The 21,521-nt window shown below is 41.8% G+C and overlaps 2 protein-coding genes across 4 annotated transcripts in view; one reads left to right on the top strand and one right to left on the bottom strand.

The window, feature by feature from the left end:
- Window positions 1–12,378, top strand: part of OLAH (oleoyl-ACP hydrolase) — a 60,417-nt gene extending 48,039 nt beyond the window's left edge. For both annotated transcript variants that reach the window (XR_004961974.1, XM_036281206.1), the window contains one exon: window positions 12,357–12,378. The gene's annotated coding sequence lies outside the window, so the exon portion shown is untranslated. The remainder of the gene's footprint in view (window positions 1–12,356) is intronic.
- Window positions 129–14,793, bottom strand: ACBD7 (acyl-CoA binding domain containing 7). 2 transcript variants are annotated; one of them, XM_036281210.1, is made up of 5 exons: window positions 14,761–14,793; window positions 3,587–3,704; window positions 2,972–3,034; window positions 2,803–2,886; window positions 129–183 (listed from the first exon to the last, which is right to left on the bottom strand). In XM_036281210.1, the coding sequence occupies exons 1-4, from the start codon at window positions 14,770–14,772 to the stop codon at window positions 2,813–2,815; spliced, it is 267 nt and encodes an 88-aa protein (XP_036137103.1). In that variant the 5' UTR covers window positions 14,773–14,793; the 3' UTR covers window positions 129–183; window positions 2,803–2,812. The 2 variants fall into 2 exon arrangements, with proteins under 2 accessions (XP_036137103.1, XP_036137102.1); XM_036281209.1 differs by lacking the exon at window positions 129–183 and having other exon boundaries at window positions 2,493–2,886.
- Between the last annotated feature and the right edge of the window lie 6,728 nt (window positions 14,794–21,521).

Here is a 21,521-nt window from a genome sequence, read left to right as displayed (position 1 = left end):
TGCCAGGTTTGGGGGGTGGGCTTTCTCACCTGCCTCTCCACCTGGTGGAGGGGGGTCCATGGGAACAGCTCTGAGAGTTCCCAGGTCCTCGACTGGAAGGACCGGGACTCTCATTACCGATGTCTTCTCATGGTTGGATTTGGATGTTGACTCATCATGTAAGACTTCCATCTTTAGGCAAAACTTAGTAGGAATGAGAATCATTGTTACTTCCCCAAAGTTTCCAAATTAGAGAGCAAGCTAGATTTGTTGTTAATTAAGGTTTTTATTTTGAGATCTTTACAGACTCACATGTGATTGAAAGAAATGATACAGAAATACTCAGTTTCCCCTAATGATAACATCGTACAAAACTCATGTAACATCACAACCAGGATATTGACATTCATACGGCAAGATACAGAACACTTCTAGACCGCAGGATCCCTCCTGCTGCCCTTTTATAACCACACCCAAGTCCCTCCTCCCTGGCAATTCCTTTGCTGTTCTCTAGGTCTATATCGAGAATTTTCCAGAAATGGGGTTGTCCAGTATGTAAAGATTGGGATTGGCTTTTTTCACTCAGCATAATTCCCTGGAAATTCCTCCAGTGAATCTAGATTTTTTTTAAAGTCACATGAAATCAATCTATCCCTCTGGCCATACCACACCAAACCTGAACCCTCATGCAGGCAATATATACTGTCTTGGGGAGATTTGCAGCCTATGAAATCTCAAACAGATTTTAGAACTATTAAAATGAGACTGTCTTTGCCTTGACCAAGTGGCTCAGTTGGTTGGAGTGTTGTTGCATTCACCAAAAGGTTGCAGTTCGATGCCTGATCAGTGCACTTACTTAGGTTTCAGGTCTGATCCCCAATCGAGGCGTGTACAGGAGGCAACCTATCAATGTTTCTCTCACATAGATGTCTCTCTCTCTGTCTCTCTCTAAATCAATAAAAACATATCCTTGGGTGAGGATTAAAAAAAGAGAGAGAGCCCTGGCTGGTTTGACTAAGCGGTTAGAGAATCAGCCTGTGGACCAGAGAGTCCCGGGTTCGGTTCCTGCTGACAGCAAGTATGTCATTTGCAGTTCGTCCCCGGCCCTGGTTGGGGTCATGTGTGTGGCAACCAGTTGATGTTTCTCTGTCACATTAATGTTTCTCTCTCTCTCCGTCCCTCTCTCCCTCCTGCTCTATCTGAAGATAAATGCAATATATGTATATTGCAATATATATATATATCCTCAGATGAGTATAAAAAAAAGAAAGGCCCTGGCTGGTTTGGCTCAGCGGTTGGAGCGTCAGCCTGCGGTCCAGAGAGACCCGGGTTGGGTTCCCGCTAAGGGCACGTACCTCGGTTGCAGTTTGTCCCCGGCCCTGGTTGGTCGTGCGGGTGGCAGCCACTCAATGTGTCCCTTTCACATCGATGTTTCTCTCTCTCTCTCTCCCTCTCTCTCCCTCCCACTCTACCTGAACAAAAATAGAAAAATGTCCTCGGGTGAGGATGAAAAAAATAAAATAAAAAAAAGAAAGAGTATCTTCTTTCAGAGAGTCCATGTAACAGCAAGAAAGACTGAGGACTGGGCCAATATGGTGTTTCAGACTCTACACTTTCACTCTGATAAAACTTAACATTAGAGGTATATTACCACTAGATATTACATTTCGGTTTGATTTTTTGATTCGTCTTAAACATAAGAATTTAAAGAAAAATAGCTGATAGTCCCATCACGGCATTTTTTTTCTTTGAAAAGCTATAGACTAATAAATTTATTTTTTAATTAGCTTATTTATTGTTAGGTGTTATAAAGTATAAGCTTTAAAGTGGAAGTAGAATAATTCCAGTTATCTCATTGAACTCTTACAACTCTGTAAGATTGATATTTTTTTCCAGTCCTACAAATGAGACATAGCAAAGTTACATAACTTGCCTAGGTCACCTAGTAACTAAATCGCAGAGTTAAGGACTGGATCCAGGATTGAAATCCAGTTCTGCATCAGTGTGAACCCAAAGCTACATGGTATAACAAAGGAATAGTTTTGTTATTGGTTCTTTAAACTCTGTTGATTACAGCCCAGCCGGTGTGGCATGCAGGAGGCAGCCAATCGATGTTCTCTCTTTTCGATGTTTTTCTCTCTCTCTCCTTCTCCCTTCCTCTCTCTCTAAAATCAATAAAGAAAAAAAAATATTTTAAAAAAACTGTCAATTACACCACTGTAGAAAAACAGGTAAGCCCAAAGAACAAATAATTGTTAGCATTTTGTGCACACACTACCAGTGCAAAAATTTTTTTAAAGAATATTTAAAATCACCATGGCCAGTTTGGCTCAGCAGTAGTGTCAGCCCACAGACCAAAGAGTGAGGGTTCGATTTTTGTCAAGGGCAAGTACCTTGGTTGCAGCATCCCCGCCCCTGGTCAGGTCGAACAGGAGGCAACCAGTCGATGTGTCCCTCTCATGTCGATGTTTCTCTCTCTCTCCCTCCCACATCATCTGAAGATAAATAGAAAAATATCCTCAGGTGAGGATTAAAAAGAAAAAAGAATATTTAAAATCATCTCTTTATGTTGACTAGTCTTTGATACATGTGATGAATCAGAAAGCGAAAGATAATTTTTTAAATATAAAAAAAAACCCACCTGGTTTTAGCAAGTAAAATTTCCTTAAATATGTAGTACTTTCATCATACCTCTAACTAAGGTTTCTAATTCATGTTACTAGCAAAAATATTCATGATACGTAAAGAGTTAACTGTGTATTTCTCCCCTAAGTGTTAGGTCAGGAGACCATTATGAAGGCTTCAAAAGAAAAGTTTTCTCACATGCTGAATTCTAAATTCCATATTTTTCTATCAGCTCTTTTGCTTTAGAAATATAGGCATTCATGGCATCTTCCTTTGATAATCCTGGAAAGATACAAACAGATTATCTCATTAACAGACTTATTGGGAAGTTAAGAAAGTTTGTTCAATTTATTTAAGAATTAACAACCTTTTTGGAGGTTCCATGCTTCCCACTTAGCCTTGCCTTTTAAATCTAACATTCCTGGACACTCTGCCAAAAAAAAGGATAGACATATTTTCAGTTTTACTATTTATACTTCTATAAACATTGTTGAAACAAAGTATATCACTATTTTTAAGATGACAATAAATATCTTGAAATGACATGGAGGGAAAGTATTATCCTAAGCAAAACAAGCCAAGCAGAGAAAGACAAATATCACTGGAATATAATGAACTAAACAAACTGATGAATAAAATAGACCCAGAGACATAGAAGTAGGGTACAGACTAACATTCCTCAGAAGTGGGCAGGGGGAGGGGGGACAAACCACAGAACTTATATGCATGTATGCATAACCGATGGACATAGACAATAAAACTGTGGATGGGGTAAGAGGGGATAGGAAGGAGGGAGTCAATGTGGGGGAAAAGGAGAAACATCTGTAACAAAAATAAATTAATTTAAAAAAAAGAAATACCACCCAAAATAAATAAATAAATAAATTTCGGTAACAAAATTAAAAAAAAAAAAAAAAAAAAAAAACTACCAAAATAAATAAATAAAAAGACAAGGAAATTTTAAAAAGATGACAATAAATACCAATATTGATGTCTCCAATCACAGATTGTTTGTAGAGCCCATAGAGTTCTTTCAGTTCTTCATCATCCGGCCTTGTTTTCAGTTTCTTCACATCTTCGGCCGCCCTGTCAAAATCAGCCTACAGCAACAGGGGAAAAGACACACAGAGCATTCGCTAAGTGTACGCAGGCCCATCTGTCTAGGGCTTCACCAAGCAGTGGGTGCTCACAGAGGAACAGGGGTGTTTCAAATAGAAACGAACTACTACTGCTCAGTTTCCACCAGAAGTATTATAACTTATTCATGGACACCACTCCTAGTACTTACCTGATAATATAGACAGGATATGCAGAACAAAACATAATTCTGAATACTGAAAGTGTTTTGTTTATTTATGTTTAAAAACAGAAGATGACACAAGTAAATGGAAAAATGTCCTGTGTTCTTGGATTGAAAAAATTAATATTGTTAAAATGTCCATACTACCCCAAGCAATCAAGCAAACTACAAATTCAATGCAATCCTTATTAAATTCCAGTGGTATTTTTCACAGAAATAGAAAAAAACAATCCTAAAATTTGTATGGAACCACAAAAATTTCAAATACACAAAGCAGTCTTGAGAAAGAAAATTAAACCCAGAGGTATCATGCATTCTGATTTCAAACTATAATACAAAGTTATATTATTCAAAACAGTATGGTACAGTCATAAAAACAGGCACCCAGGTCAATGAAATGGAATAGAGAGCCCAGAAAGAAACCCATGCATATATGGTCATTTTATTTTACAACAAATAAGCCAAGAATATACAACAGGGCAAAGATGGTCTCTTCAATAAATTGTATTGGGAAAACTGAACAGCCACATGCAGAAGAATGAAACTGGACCACTATCTTACACCATACACAAAAATCAACTCAAAATGGATCAAACACTTGAACATAATACTTGAAATCATAAAACTCCAAGTAGAAAACATAGGTGGTAAGCTCCTTGACAATGGTCTTAGAGATAATTTTTTTAGACTTGACATGCAGAGCACAAGTAACAAAAGCAAAAGTAAATAAGTAGCATTACATCAAACTAAAAAGCTTCTGCACAGCAAAGGAAACCATCAAGAAAATGAAAAGGCAACCTACTAAATGGAAGAAAGTATTTGAAAAGCACATAGCTGATGGGGGTTAATATCCAAAATATATATAAAGAAGTCATACAATTCAATAACAAAACACAATCAATCCAACTAAAAAGGGGAAGTGGATCTGAATAGACATTTTTTCCATAGAAGACATACAGATAGCCAACAGACATATGAAAAAGTGCTCAACATCACTAATCATCAGGAAAATGCAAATCTAAATCCCAATGAGATATCACTTCACACCTGTTAGAATGGCTTTAATCAAAAAGATAAGAGATAAGTGTTGGTGAAGATGTGGAGAAAAGGGAACCCTTGCACTCTTGTTGGTGGGAATGTAAAATAGTGCAGCCACAATGGAAAACAGTATGAAGGTTCCTTAAAAATTTTTATTTTATTTTTTTATTATTTTTTAATTTTTTTTTATCCTCACCCGAGGACATTTTTCGATATTTTGTTCAGATAGAGTGAGAGGGAGAGAGAGAGAGAGAAACATCGATGTGAGAGTGACACATCGAGTGGCTGCCACCCACACGACCCAACCAGGGCTGGGGACAAACTGCAACCAAGGTACGTGCCCTTAGTGGGAACTGAACCTGGGTCTCTCCAGACCGCAGGCCAATGCTCCAACTGCTGAGCCAAACCGGCCAGGGCCCTGAAAAAATTTTAAATAGAACTATTATATGATCCAGCAATCCATTTCTGGATATTTATCTGAAGAAAACAAAATCACTATCTAAAAAAGACAACTGCATCTCCATTTTCACTGTAGTACTATTTACAATAATCAAGACATGGGAACAACCTAAGTGTCCATCAACAGATGACTGGATAAAGGACATATATACAATAAAATATTACTCAGCCATGGGGCAGGAACTGAGGAAGAGGGCAATGGGGGTGGAAATAAGGGACATCTGTAATACAACAACAAAGATTTTAAACATTACTCAAAACTTTATACCTAAAAATAATTGCTGTTTGCAATTTTCTTTGGATATACATTTTTTTACAAAAAAAAATTATTCAGCAATTAAAAAAGAGACAACCCTATTTGTGACAATATGAATGTACCCCGAGGGCATTACACCATGTAAAATAAGTCAGACAGAGAAGACAAATATGTATGGAATATAAAAAAACTAAACTCATCGAAACAAAGAACAGATTTGGTGGTTATGAGAAGCAGGGGGTTGGGGGCTGAGGGAAATAGGTGAAGTGGTCAAAAGGTTTAAAAAATTGTAACACATTTTTCCTGTAAGTTAAAAGCACATAAATAATAGTTTCTATTAAAAATTGTTTAATTGAGTTATACTCAATGCAACTTCTTGATCACCTTCATAGACACTTTCTTCACTTCTTCCTAAATCTATATTGCCTAAATCAAATCTATAGGTAATAGCTTTGCTACCAATTAATACCTTGTCCAGGACACATGCCTTTCACATTCTTCAGCATCAGTGTTATTTGTACCTCTTTAGTAGACTAGCTAGTTTCTGAGGGCAGTGTTTCTGATTTCATTGTGTAGATTCCTTTAACCAAAACTTGTAAGACCAGTTTACAGAAAAGACAAGTTGTTCAACCACCTTAGAGCTGATTAGTGAAGAGAAACTGGCTTCCTGAAAACTTTGTATACAAATAGTCTCAGTAATAAACTTTGTTCTTGCTCTGGCCAGTGTGGTTCAGTGGTTGGAGTGTCAGCCCTTGCACCTAAGTGTCCCAGGTTCAATTCCCAGTCAAGGGCATGTACCTGGGCTGCAGATTTAATTCCTGGCCTTGGTCAGGGCATGTACAGGAGGCATCCAATTGATGTGTCTCTCTCACATTGATGTTTCTCTCTCCCTCTCTCTCTTCCCTCGTCTCCCTCTCCCTCCCTCTCTCCCTTCCTTTCAATGGGAAAAATATCCTTGGGTGAAAATTAACAACAAAAATAATAATTATATATAAAAAATGTTTTTAATAAAAATAAACTTTGTCCTCCCCTCATGACTTAACTGTGAACACCCTGACCTGCCTAACTCCCCAGGACCTTCAGGATGGCCCAGAACTCTCAGCTCAGGACTTGACCAGAAGCCTCCCTCTTGGCATATTCTTCACCGAGACAAAGTATACATAGAAACTTGATTCCTGTCCCCTTTTTAACCTCTTAGTGTATATACAAAGGCTATGGTGATTGTTTTCATTAATAGAACTTTTTCCATTCTTTTGTTTTAATCATTTTTATTTTTCAGTTACAGTTGATACACATTATTATATTAGTTTCAGGTGAACACCCAGTGATTAGACATTATATAACTAAGTGATCTTCCTGATAAATCTCACACCCATCTGACATCATACAAAGTTAACAGAATATTATTGACTATGTATTCCCTATGCTGTATTTTACCTCCCCATGACTATTCTGTAACTACAAATTTGTACTTCTTGATCCCTTCACCTTTTCGCCCATTCCCCCAACCCCATCCCATCTGGCAACCACCAAAATGTTCTCTGTGTTTGAGTCTGTTTCTGTTCTGCTTGTTCATATATTTTGTTTTTTAGATCCAATCATTAATAGATATGTATTTACTGTCATTTTATTGTTCAATTTTTTTATCTTTTTCTTCTTCTTAAATAAGTCCCTTTAACATTTCATGCCATACTGGTTTGGTGGTGATGAACTGATTTAGCTTTTACTTGTCTGGGAAGTTCTTTCTCTGTCCTTCAATTCTAAATGACAGCTTTGCTGGGTAATTTTGGTTGTAGGTCCTTGCTTTCCATTACTTTGAATATTTCTTACCAATCCCTTCTAAATGCAAAGTCCCTATTGAGAAATCAGTTACAGTCTTATGGGAGCCCCCTGTAGGTAACTAACAGCTTTTCTCTTGAGCTTTTAAGAGTCTCTCTTTTCCTTTAATCTTTGCATTTTAATTATGATGTGTCTCGGTGTGGGCCTCTTTGGGTTCATCTTGTTTGGGACTCTCTGCACTTCCTGGACTTGTATGTCTATTTCCCTCACAGATTAGGGAAGTTTTCTGTCGTTATTTTTTTCAAATGTGTTTTCAATTTCTTGCTCTCTCTCTTCTCCATCTGGCACCCCCATGATCTGAATGTTGGTATACCTGAAGTTGTCCCAGAGGCTCCTTACACCATTCTCATTTTTTAAAATTCTTCTTGCTGTTCTGATTGGATATCAGAACAATCATATATATTCCAAATCGCTGATTTGATTCTCAGTTTCATCTACTCTACTCTTGATTCCCTGTAAATTATTCTCCACTTCAGTTAGTGCTTCCTTCATTTCTGACTGGTCCTTTAATATGCTGTTGATGTTCTAGTTCATTGAGCATCCTTATAATATTTTGAACTGTGCATCTAGTAGATTGCTTATCTCCATTTTGTTTAGTATTTTTTCTGAAGGTTTGTTCTGTTTCTTTCCTTTGGGACATGTTTCTTTGTCTCCTCATTTGGCAGCCTCTCTGTGTTTGTTTCTATGTATAGGTAGAGCTGCTATGTCTCCCAGGCTTGGTAGAGTGGCCTGATGTAGTAGGTATTCTGTAGGGTCCTGTGGCACAGTCTCCCTGATCACCCAAGATGGGCACTCGCGAGGTGCGCTCCTGTGTGGGTTGTGTATATCCTTCTCTTGCAGTTGAGCCTCAACTGCTGTTGGCACATCAATGGGAGGGATTTACCCTCAGGCCAATCAGCTGCAGGCACTGGCTCTGACCACCATGGAAGATCAGCTGTGCAGGGGCCCACGCCACAGAGTGGGACTTACTTCAGCAGGGCTCTGGTGCCTGCTGAGTCTGCCCCTTGAGTGTGTGTGGTGGTGGTTGGGTGCTGGTGCTTCAATGTGGTCTGAAGCTGTCTACTGGGTGCACTGGCTTTGGGGCTTCCCAGAAAAGGTGCAGGCCAAGGTCAGCCACAACCTGTGTTCTGCCCTGGGCCATATGGAATGAACTAAACAGCAATCTGCAGATGGCTGCTACTTGTGTTGGGTTTGGAGGTGCCCAGGTAAGGCCAAGCTATGAACCAAGGCTGGCTGCTGCTAATGCTGGCAACTTAGTGAGAGGTACTGGGCTTACTGATGCCAAATGCTACTTGTTTGAGAGATTTTAGGAAAATGTGAAGAATGAGTCTCAACAGGCATCTGTATGGAAAGCCACTGGAAACAGCTTGGGTAGATCTGAAAGCTGGATGGGGCAAACTATGAGCCAGGTTCATGGAGTCTCAGATACGGTGCCTGCCTGCTGGCTCTGTGGAGGAAGGGCTCAGAAAAGAAACAACGGCCTCTATCAGCACTTCTATCTGGGAGAAAACTGCCCCTACCCCCAGCTCTCCCCCTTATGCCAGACAACTCAGTTCCTCCTTGTATGTCCCTGGTGCCTTTTGAGCTGCTGCCCAGCACTGGAGCTCAGAGGGAGGGAGTCAGCATAAGTCTGTGTGTGGGCCCTTTAAGAACTGCCTGGGACTCCAGAAGCCGTCTGTCTCCCTCAGCCTCAGTCTCCACTGGTTTTTACAGCCAGAAGTTATAGACACTTTTCTTCCTGGCACTGGAACCCTGAGCTGGAGGGCTTGGTATGGAGTTGGAACCTTCCCTCCTCAGTGGGGACCTCTGCAGCCAAGATATCCCTCTCAATTTTTTGTTTGTTAATCCTCACCTGAGGATATTTTTCCACTGATTTTTAGAGAGAGAGTCGAAGGGAGAAAGAGAGGGAGAGACATATCAATTTGTTGCCTCCTGCATGTGCCCCAACTGGGGCCAGGAATCAAACCTGCAACTCAGGTACGTGCCCTTGACCAGAAATCAAACCTGTGACTTTTTTTTTTTTTTTTTATCCTCACCAGAGGATATTTTTCCATTTTTTATTCAGATAGAGCAGGAGGGAGAGAGAGGAAGAGAGAGAGAGAAACATAGACATGAAAGGGACACATTGAGTGGTTGCCACCCGCACGACCCAACCAGGGCCAGGGACAAACTGCAACTGAGGTACGTGCCCTTAGCGGGAACCGAACCCGCGTCTCTCTGGACCGCAGGCCGATGCTCTAACCGCTGAGCCAAACCGGCCAGGGCAAACCTGTGACTCTTTGGTGCTCAGCCAATGCTCTAACCACTGAGTCACACTGGCCAGGGCTCCGTCTCAATTTTTATCTGCCACACATGGATGTGGGACCAACCCTTCCACATCTCTATCCCTCCTGTCAGTCTGGATGTGGCTTCTTCTTTAATTCCCTAGTGGTAGGATATCCATTCAGCCAGATTTCAGGTGGTTGCTATGTACTTGAGTTGTAATTTTGACGTGGTTGGGAGAAGAGGCAAGTACCATGTTTACCTACACCACCATCTTGACTGGAAGTCTCTCATTCTATTTTTTAATAGACTATATTTTACCTGATATTATTTGTTTTAAACCAGGGATAAACAGGAATTATCGGGTATCAAACAAGACAGGCTCAGTGAGACACTCTACCCACACCCCGCATTTTCTTTCTCCAAAGCCAGAGCTCCCTTTTGATCCAAAGATCCAAATGCTTAGTAGAGAAAGCGGATAGCCCCACTGTAATTTCAGAACCCCAGTGATCTCAGCAGAGTTGGTGGATACAATTTCCGGCCAGCGCCAAAGACAGGACAGTAGCACAACTGAGTAATTGTTTTGTAATGAACAAAAATCACGTGCAAACAGGAGACCTGAGTCTCCAACCTACATAACCTTGAAGATGGCTCCACCTCCTCATTATTCCCTCCAGGAGTCTGAGAAGTGTGGGTGCATGTGGCAAGGGACAAACCCCCACCTCATCTTTCTGAATCTTTCTAGAAAAGTGTCAGCTCCATTATACATAATGTCAAGGTTAAGAACACAGACTCTGGAGCTACGCTGCCTGGGTTTGAATCTCTGCTTTACCACTTTAGAGCTGTGTGACCTTGGGCAAGGTATTAACCTCTCTGTTTCTTCATCCAGAATATAGGCCAATAAAACCACCTATCTACAAGGTTGTTAGGCAGATTTAAATAAGTTAACACATGTAAAATATTTAAAATAGTGCCTGGCACATAGTGAGTGGTCAATAAAATTTAAATCACATTATTTTTATGTAAGGTTCTTTGAAGGGGGAAAAAAACTAGTTCTGGAAAAAACTGAAAAAAGTATTCACAATGAAGCAAGACATGAAAAATCCTTTTTAAATAATTTAACAAAGAATACAAAATTGTTTTTTATACACTCAGCTTTGTAATACCAAAAAAAAAAAAAAGACTAGAAAGAAATATACTAAAATACGTAAAAATGACCTTTGATTATTGGTAAGTTTTCTGGTTTTTTAATACTTTCTATACTCTCCAAGTCTTCTATAATGGGCATGTACTGTGTCTATCAAAAGGACAAAATAGAAATGCTACACTAGTGGCAGGGCTTCCTAAGGACAGGGCAGGGCAGCGTGCTCAGAGGGGTGTGGAGTTCTTCCCCTTTAGGTTTATCAGGCGTCTCGAGTGCTCCTGTTGTAAAGTCTCACGTTCTTTTCCAGTAACAGCAACTCAACTCCTTTTAGCAAGCCAAACTTTCATTAGAGTTCTAAGGCTTCTCAAAAAATCAGGCTAGTTACCTGCCTTCCAAGAAGAAGTTTCTGGAAAATTGTTCTTCATACTATGGACAAGCTAATGAATGTCTCAGACCCTCTCCACAGAGTTCAGCCCCTGCCCTAGAGTCACAGGGATCCTTGTCCCTCCTCCCCCTCGGTGGAGAAACCCATCCCAAAGCAGGGCCCAAGACATTCTCTTTCCAGCACACCCTTCCCTCCCACCCTGACTTGGTACATTCCTGCTCTCAGGTGTGGTTCCCACGTGCCCTCCTCTCTGAGGACTTTCCTCATCCAACCACGATGAGCTCTAGAGCAAAGAACACTGAGAAAGACACTGTCATGGGACTGTGCCAGCAACTAAGCTCCTTTGAGATTTGGCTTCTGCTGAAAAATATTCTATCAACCTCAGCAGGAAGGTGTTAAGGTTAAATGCAATTAAAAATGTAAATATATTTATTTTATCCTGTTGATTCTGCTGCCCAGAGCTCATCACTTGTTTAAGATCACTATTTAACACATATATTGGCTGGGCAGCCAGGGGTGAACAGGGCAGCAGCTCTCAAAGGAGCTCAGGGTCTCCTGGGAGATGAGCAGGTCAGTAATGATGATGTGACACCTGGGTGCTCTGAGAACAAAGAGGAGTGCACGACAGCAGGTACAGGAGAAAACTTCCCAGAGAGAGAGCTTAGCTGAGCTGGAGGTCAGTGCTTATGGGATGGACAGGAGCAGGGAAGGGTTCCAGGTAGCATGAGCAGCATTTATCAGGGCTCAACATAAAGGCTGGAAGGGACTGTATCTGTTTCTTCCCCCACATATTCATGATAGAGGGCAGACATAAATATTCATCTTGGTAGCAAGAACCATGCCTTACCGAGTGCTGGCAGGTGGTACAGCCTGTGTGCGCTCCTTGTTGAATAAATAATTATGAGAGTGGATACGGGGGTGGGGGTGGATCTGAAAGTTATAGGTGAGAAGCAGCTTTAAATGTACAGCTGTTTACATTATATTCCAAAGCATTCTGGGCAAAAGGAAATGTTTAGGAATGTGGAGCTGGGCTTGCTGCTGTGGGTGAGGAATTTCTGCCTTTTCGCAGCTGATTGTCCTGGAGCCTGGTCCTCAACATCCTGGATGAATGCATGTGCACCTCAATCCCTGGCAACTGTGGTGGAGTCTTCGAAACAAGTATCTTCAGACCTCTCCCCAGACCCTTTCCTGTTCCTGTATTCACCACAAGGACCCTTGGCCACACCGCTGGTGTAGCAGTGACCCCATTGTCCCCACTATCATTCACAGTGGGTGTATCCTGTCTTCCTAAAGATGGACACGGTTTCTTACCACCAAGGAGCACTGACCACCCTGGCCTCTGTGTAAATTTCCCCTCCAATTTCACCATAGCTGAAGACAGCCCCTGAGGATGACTCTACCTCTTCTAGCTTTACTTTCTGCAGCCAAAGAACATGGTCATCCACATGTGGGTTTGACAGCACCTTTGTGAGAAATCCTTTCCCACTAAGAAACTGAATTAGGAAGATCGTAAATTCTTACACTCAAGGAACTGCCTAGTTCTTAGGTCGTACAAAGGTGTGTGGAGGGAAAGGGGCTAGTTATGTGCCAATTGTAAACTCATGCATTCCCCAGCCTCGAAAAGATGTGTTTTCTTGAAGAAGTAGTCTGCCTTTTATTTTCATCATCTAAGAAAGAAATATGTCCAGTTTACCCAAATGTGAGCTCACCTAAAAGCTTTGCTGCAGAAGTACACATATTGCAATTTTAAAATTAAGTTTTGAGTTTATAGCTGAATTAGAAATCCCATTTGTTTTGCCAAACAAAACTAAACAAAGTACTAAGCTAAAAAGGAAGACAGTTTTGACACTGAAAGATTTGATTATTTGGGGGGAAAGTTCAATATGAATGATGTCATACATAAGAGAGAAATATCTAAAGATTCAAGGACACACTTATCTTTATCGAACACTTAGCACATGCCAGGAAGTTTTAAATGCTCTTGTACATGCAGTTTATTTAATCTTAACAATCCCACTCCTCCTTTTATAGATTAGGAAACTGAGGCAAAGAGGGGTTAAGTATGTCACAGGCTAAGAAGGGGTGAAGTTTGGATTTGAAATGGGCTGGCTCTGGAGTATGTGTCTTTGCCCACCATAATATATTCCTTAAAGAATCCTCAATGAGCCCAGCCAGTGTGGCTCAGTGGTTGAGCATCAATCCATGCACCAAGAGGTTGCTGGTTGGATTCCTGGTCAGGGCACATGCCCAGGTTGTGAGCCAGATCCCCAGTGAGGGGCATGCAGGAGGTGGCCAATCGATGTTCTCTCTCATTGATGTTTCTCTCTCTCTCTCCCTCTCACTTCCTCTCTCTGAAATCAATAAAGAAAAAAATTTAAAAAAAAAGAATCGTCAATGAAGTGAGCCATGCTCATTCCATGAAATTGTATGCAGATTTTTAAAAAATATATATTTTAGAAGAATATTTAATGATGAGAAAATGCTGGTAACATAATGTTACGTAAAGAAACAAAAAATGCATACACATAATAGCATAACTGGTGTGTCTATATATATCCACACATTTGCACATATGTACATATGCATGAACATGCGTGGGTGCACACACACATGCGCACATGTGAGTAAGTAACCCATATTACCTGGGTGAAAGAATTTCTCTGGTCCACAGGCCAACGCTCTAACCGCTGAGCCAAACCAGCCAGGACATGGGTAAAGGAATTTCTGATGGTTTTTATTTACTTTGTTTGTTCTCCTTCCCCAAAATTTCCACCCTGAACATACATATTTTTCCACCCTGAACATACATACATAGTATTTTGAAATCAAAGTTTTACAGGTATCTGCCCTTGCCTAAGAGAGCCCATGGACGTATCAAGAGCAAAGGTCCTCTCCTCCATCTCCAAGAAGGATAGCGCGGCAGAACGGGGCCGCGTTGTCCTCCCGAGGCCACCAGGCGTCCACCCTCCCTGGGATTTGTACCTACTTTTCCTTTAACCATTCCCCTGGGTTCACAGGAGTTTGCCATAGGGAGCTCCCGTTCGCTGTCAACAGATGGCACCGGTTAGGTCTCCACTTGCAAAAAGGGAGCGCTGGGGTATGGGAGGGCGCACCCTCGGTGCGGTCTCCACTTGCAAAAAGGGGGCTCTGAGGTAGGGGTGGGCGCACCCTCGGTGCAGTCTCCACTTGCAATAAATAAGGGGGCACTGGGATAGGGTGGGCGCACCCTCGGTGCGGTCTCCACTTGCAATAAATAAGGGGGCGCGAGGGTGGGGGGGCGCGGGGGGGGGGGGCGCGCCCTCGGAGTCATCGCGGACCGCTCCGGGTGGTGAGGACAGCGGCAGCAGCTGCTCGAAGCACCAGGTCCGAGGCGCAGAGCCGCCGGGTGGCGTCACGTCCGCCCCCCGACCCCCGTGAGCACTGCCCTCCGGGAAGCATGTGTTCCCGCGCGACCTGCCCACCCTCCGGCTCACCTGCAGGGACATGGTAGTGGCACGAAACCGCTGCCGCACTCCAGACGCTAATTTCCCGGAGACCGGCCAACGGCTCTTTAAAGGGCAGCGCGTCCCGCCCATCGGCTCCCGTTGGCCGTCGGCCCGGAGGGCGGGGCTGGAGTGGGAGTGGCACCCGAGGGGCAGGGGTGCCGCAGCGGTTCCCCTGGCCTCGCCGGAGGGTCCTCAGCTGCAAGTGCAGCTGCAACTGGAAAGGGAAAATGAAGGGAATTTAAATTTCTCCGCTCTTGGCTGCAACCCCGATTCTTTAAGAGGCTGTTTGCAGGGAATTCCAAGAGGTCTCCCCTGGGCACGGACCTCACTTGAGATTCTTTTTTTATATAAACCTCGGTCCTCTCCTAATTCCTAGAAACCTGGATGATAGGCAGCGTTTGTTCAAGCCTCTCACGTCTCTCCACCCGTCTCTAGACACACTCCTCCAGGAATGAAAAAGGCTGGTAGACCTCTTTTCTCCTCTTTGTAAAGCAAACAACTCATTTTGAACAAGTGCTGCAACCACCCTAACTAGTTTCCAAAGGCACAGGACTACATGCCTATTCCATCTGACCTCATCTGAAGGATTTTCAGCAAAGGCTGAACGCTCTGACTTACTTTTTTAAAGGATCATTCTTGCCCTGGCCGGTGTGATTCCATTGGTTGGAGTGTTGTCCTATACACTGAAAGGTCTCGGGTTCAATTCCCAGTCAGGGCACATGCCCAGGTTTCAGGTTCGGTCACTGGTGGAGGTGTGTACAGGAGGCAACCAATGTCTCTCTCACTTTCTCTCTCTCTCTCTCTCTCTCTCTCTCTCTCTCTCTCTCTCCTCCCTCCCTCCCCTTTCTCTGTCTCTAAAATGAATGAAAATATGTCCTCGGGTTAGGATTTAAATAAATAAATAAATGAAGGGTCACTCTTGTTGCTGTGCTGGAAACAGACTACAGGGAAACAAGGTGGGAAGCAAGATCCTACTGTCATAATAATGCAGGAAAGAGGGTGTCTCAAACTCAGGTGATAGCAGTGGAGGTTGTGAGAAGTAGTTCAGATTCTGGATATATTTTGAAAGTAGAGTCAACAGGAGTCCCTGATAGATTTTACATGGAGTGTGAAAGAAAAAGAGGAGTCAGGATAACTACAACATTTTTGACCTGACTAACTGGAAGGACCATAGGTGGAGTTGGTTTGGTTGGTGGCAAAGATCAGAAGTTCAGTTTTGGATATGCTACTTTTGAGATATCAGACATCCAAGTGGAGATGTCAAGTAGGCAGTTTGATATCTAAGTCTAGTCCAGGTTGGTATGTAAATCTGGAACTCATGGACATAGAGATAGTATATAGAATCTTGAGACTGGATGGCCCTAGAAACTGAACGTATGTAGAGGAGAAAAGGCAAGAGGACTGAAGATTGAGCCGTGGCAAATTCCAGCATTAAGAGTTTAGGAAGAAAAGGGAGAAGAAGCAAAAAAAAAATAGAGAAGTGGCCATTGAGGTAACAGAAAAAAAAACAAGAGAATGTGGTGTTCCAGAAACAGTCAAGAGAGAATAGCAAATGAGAAAGTATATTAGGTTAGATAAGGACTGGTAATTAATGATTGCATCAAGATCATTAATGACCTGAAAAAAAGTTTTAATACAATGGTGGAGGGCAAAGCCTGATTAGAGTGGGTTTAAGAGACAATATCAATAGCAATTATAGAATAGTTTTGGGGGGCTATTTGTTTATCTCTCCACCTATACCACACTGTCTTAATTATTAAATCCTCCCCATTTTGTTTTTCTTTAGGAAGAATTGTTTTTGGCACTTTGCTCTTCCATGTAAATTTTAACAAGTTTCACAAAAGAAAATTCTTGAATTTTTCTTGAAACTCTACATCAATTGGGTGTATCTTTATGATACAGGGTTTTACTATTCATGGCTCATACAACTTTTTCAATTTGTGTTATTTAAAGTTTTTAGATAAAGTTTTCTATTTTTCCCCATTGATGGTCTTGCACATCTCTTGTAGATTTAATTCTAACTATAATTTTTTTTTTAGTGGGAGGGAGAGAGAAACATCAACATGAGAGAGACATATCAAGTGGTTGCCACCCACACGACCCCAACTGGGGCGGGGACAAACTGCAACCAAGGTACGTGGTGCCCTTAGCGGGAACCAAACCCGGACTCTCTGGTCCATGGGCTGATGCTCTAACCGCTGAGCAAAACCGGCCAAGGCAGTAACTATAATTTTTTATGATGTTGTAGATGGAGTCTTTATAATTTTTTTCTTTATTAATTTTTTTTAGAGAGAGAGGAAGGGAGAGGGAGAGAGAGAGAGATGGAAACATCAATGAGAGAGAACTTTGGCTGCCTCCTGCATGCCCCACACTGGGGATATGGCCCACAACCTGGGCATGTGCCCTGGCCTGGAATTGAACTGGAGACCTCTTGGTGTATGGGTTGACCACTGAACCACACTGATTATAGATGGAGTCTTTAAAACTATTTTATTGTAATTGGTATACAGAAAGGGAATTGATTTTTGTATACTGATTATCCAGCAACCTTGATAAATCTTTTAAGTTTTCATTATTTTTCAGTCAATTATTTTGGGTTTTCCATATAACATAGTCTATGAATAATGACAGCTACATTTCTTCCTTGCTTCTCTGTACTAGCTGGGACCTCCAGTATAATAATGAATAGGAGTAATAATAGTGTGCACCTTCATTTTGTTTCTTACATGTAATGTGTACAGTGTTTCACTATTAAATGTGATATTTACTGCAGGGTTCCTTTGTTATTTATAATTTGGTAAAAATTTGTTTTCATGAATAGATATAGAATTTCAGCAAAAGGATTTTTATGTTTCTATTGGGTTGATCATATGATCCTTCTTTAATCTTTTAAGAAGATGGCTTACATGAATTGATTTTCAGTTGTTAAAAGAACCTTGCATTTCTTATTAATCTCTAATGGATCTTGGTGAAATGTCTTTTTTAAAATACACTGCTGAACACTTTACTATATGTTGAGATTTTTTTTCATCCATGTTTATGAATGACATTAGTTTGTGAACTTCCTTTTTCAGACTGTCTTTTACTTTTAATTTTTCATATCACCATTATGCCAGCACATAAAATATTCTCCCACTTCTGTATTCTAGAAAAAATTGTGTAGAATGGAGAAAATTACAAATGAGAGCAGATCATATATCAGCCAATGACACTTCTGCTGATTTTCTTCTTGCTGCCTCCCTCACTTCCAATCCCTGAGGTTAAAAACCACTTTCAAAGTACAAGGGAAGCCTAACTACTTACCACATCCATTCTCCAACTTGCAGGCAGAGTAAGTGTGCCCTGCAGTACAGACGGCATCGTGCACTCTTGGTTGGGTCCACAAATCAGTGGTACCCAGCTCTCTCGTGATAAACTCCAAACTCTTTTTGGCATCAGAGGTGGCTCTAGTGCTGATGAGGCCTTATGTAGAAGTCACCTATGAGATTTTCCCAGGAAGAACCTGTTAAAAGTTCTAAAATGTTACCAAACTGCCAGCTAGAAACACCAGCGCCCCGCCCCACAAGCACAGAACTGCAAGTGCAGCACAGCTGAGGCCAGGTGGCCCAGCGCAGTCAAGTGGCTTCTGCAGTTTCGCCAAGGTGGCAGCCCCTCCTCTTTTCTCCCTGGGTTTTTTTTTTTGTTTGTGTTTTTTGTTTGTTTGTTTGTTTTGTTTTTGTTTGTACGTGCCCCTAGGGGAACCGAACTGGGTCTCTCTGGTCCGCAGGCCAATGCTCCAACCGCTAAGCCAAACTGGCCAGGGTACCCCTGGAGGCTTCTGGCAGCCTTTTAAAGGTTAAGCTGCGATGGTTTGGGAGGCAATGCTCTTGAAGGAGCAGTGCAGGCTATCGACTTACCTGAGACATGGCTGTGACCGTTTGGACGCCTCCGTCCTCCAGTCAGCGAGGGCTGGGGTACGGACGTCCACAGTGCAAGTTTCTTGCTCAGCTCATAATGCCACTGCTTCGTTCCAGCACCTGGCCGATCTCCTGCAGCTTCTCACTGGGCTCCATGAAGTTCAAGCTTTTCAAACTCCATGCTAAGGGTAATGAGCGAGATTTGACCTCTGATGTTTCATCGCTGACTCAGCTCCCATTCAGTGAGGTTTGAATGTCACCCTAAGGTTTCTGCTCTCAGATTCCTTCTGGCAAACCTGAAACACAGATGTGTCGATATAAACCGAATCTGAACCTGCTGAAGCAGCTTCCTGTGGCCCCCTGCTGACCCTGGCTGGTGTCAGAGGGAGAGACTGGGGTGGCTCATCGTGTACTCTTGGTTGGGTCCAGGCAGATGGAGTTTCTTTTGGACTCACCGCGGGGAAAGGGTCGGGGATTGTTTTTTTTTATGGAGCTCTGCTACTGCTTCCAATGTGTAGGCTAAAGAATAAGTCAAAGGGACACATGTGTGAGGCTGTGCTGGGCGGGGGCACCTCACAGGTCCCCTCTGTGGGGCACAGCCCTGACGCCTGTTTGTATCCCTGGTGCAGGTGGGCCTTGTGGGAAGATTGGGGGTGGGGTGTAGCGTGGAGACCCCAGCCCTGGCAGGATTAGGCTCTTTGCCCTTCTGCATGGAGGCCTGGCCAAGGCTGGGCCACTGCAAAGGGGGGGAATTCCTGCATCAATTTGTGCTGGTGGAGAAGTTGCTGTTCCTGGAGATGAGGGGGCTCTTCCTCTCCAGGGGACTAAGAAATTGGTAGGTTCCTTGGCTCTGCTGCTGCCCTTCCACCCTGAGCTCTGGTCCTCCTCAGGTGACTTATGTTCTGCATTACTCCTTTGAATATTCTTAGAACAGGAATGAAAGGTGGGAAGAGCCAGCTTGTGGAAACACCACTGCTGTGTGTTGGCAGAGACTCCATGTACATTGTGAGGTAGGGCCAGCGTGCTGCTATTGGTTGGACCTGCTGAAGCCTGGGTTTCAGGGCAATGATGTGCCCCACCAGCTCAGCTGTCTTATAACTCAAGAGCAATGTTTCTCTCTCTCTCTTCCCCCCTTTCTCCCTCCCACTCTATCTGAAGATAAATGCAAAAATGTCCTGGGGTGAGGATAAAAAACAAACAAACAAACAAAAACCACAATGCCAACCAAATATATAAATAAAAACAAAGACTAACAAACCAAATAAAATAAAACATGAGAAAAAGAAGTTTAATGAGGAAAAAAATGAGAAAAAGATGGAAAGAGTAAAGAAAAAATGAAAATTAAAAAAAAATAGTAAAAACGAGGGAAAAAAGAGTAAAGAAAAAATGAGGGTAAAGTAAAAATTAATAACAAAACAGACAAAAACCCCACCATATCAAGGAGAAACTTGGGTCAGAGTTCTTCCTGTCACTGAAAACCAGCTTCTTGAGTTAGAAGAACCAAAAACGTGGGCCCAGCCAGGTACTTAAATACAGCTGGATTAACTACTACAATATGGTTATCCATTTTTGATATATGGTTTCATGTGATTGGCTGAATTTGTTTATGATCTGATTGGTCTAAACATCTGTCAGTGATAAAGTTTCACGAAATGCAAGGAGGTAATCAGTGTCAGTAAAAAGACTCATACTTCAGTTGTTTAGAAGAGATGAATATATTACTGCTACCAGATTCATTACAAACAGGTCTGTAGGCAGAAAATCAAAATGGGAGTCTTAATACTTTCTGACTAAGCAATAAAATCAAGTGACTTCCATAATAGTAAATTTATAAAGTCAGTGATGTCATAACATTAGTGGTTACGATGCTTGTGATTATATTACTTTAGATAAGTACATCATTTTATACAACATTTTGATAAATGTCATTTTCTGAAACAACAAACAACTAATATAATTTCCCGAAACAAACAACTAAGTAAGCATAGCCTAGGCATAAAAGGTCCCATTTCATTTCATTTTAAAGTTAGAATGTTCTAAGAAAACTCCTTGCAACAAAACTACTCAGTACCATTTTATTGTCAATAAATTTCAGAAAAAGACTATATCTGACCGGAGGCACTTTTACCTTAATTTGGTTTAATATTTGTATTTTCAGAATATTCAAAATAAAGGTTCATAAATATCTTCCAGCTTTACCCAACCTAACAAGATACAGTGACTAGTTCAGGGCTTTAGCCTCTTAAAGCACTACTGGTAACAACCTCTTATTTGTTTTAATGTTCTTCAGTAAACTTGTGAAATTTTTAGTCTTTGCTTTCCATAACAACATGTAGCTAGGGCTGAATTAAAGTACATAGGGCTTATAATTTTGTCTCCACTCTACTCTCTTGGTTATACTATTGCATGTTTCTTACATATTAATGTCCAGTTCATGTGTTCTACAACTGAGCTCCAGCACACAAAATGTCTTCCTACTGGGGAGACTACTGGTTCCCCATTTAGAATCATTTTCTCCTTTTTTTTTTTTTTTTGTCAACAACCTTACTTCTGCTTAGTTATGGAGCCAAAAGATGCTCAGGGAAGGCGGGTCCATCTTCAGGAGAAGAATCATAATTGGCCTAAGATGGTTTCTCTTGACTTATTTACCTCTGCCTGTGACTGGTTTAGGTGTGTGCATATGACCAACTCTGTCCAATAAGCCACAGAGGGAAGTATGTTGAGGCTTCTTAGATTTTTCTTTCTGATAAAAAGAAAGAAATGCATGAGGTAAAACTTATTGCCTTACACAAGGTGATTGTGCAGGATGTGATGATTAGAGCTATGACAGCTCAATTGTGACCTTGAGAGGAC

This window comes from Molossus molossus, unplaced genomic scaffold, assembly GCF_014108415.1.
Source record: "Molossus molossus isolate mMolMol1 unplaced genomic scaffold, mMolMol1.p scaffold_m16_p_32, whole genome shotgun sequence".
Lineage (NCBI taxonomy): Eukaryota > Metazoa > Chordata > Mammalia > Chiroptera > Molossidae > Molossus > Molossus molossus.
This window is presented reverse-complemented; position numbering and strand designations above follow the sequence as displayed.

Bases quoted from the DNA above. Each gene is read 5' to 3' on its own strand.
- ACBD7 (XM_036281210.1), bottom strand. The intron at 3,035-3,586 runs GTATTTATTGTC...TTTTTTTGGCAG, and splicing joins GATTGGAGACATCAATATTG to AGTGTCCAGGAATGTTAGAT. The intron at 2,887-2,971 runs GTTGTTAATTCT...GTATCTTTCCAG, and splicing joins AGCATGGAACCTCCAAAAAG to GATTATCAAAGGAAGATGCC.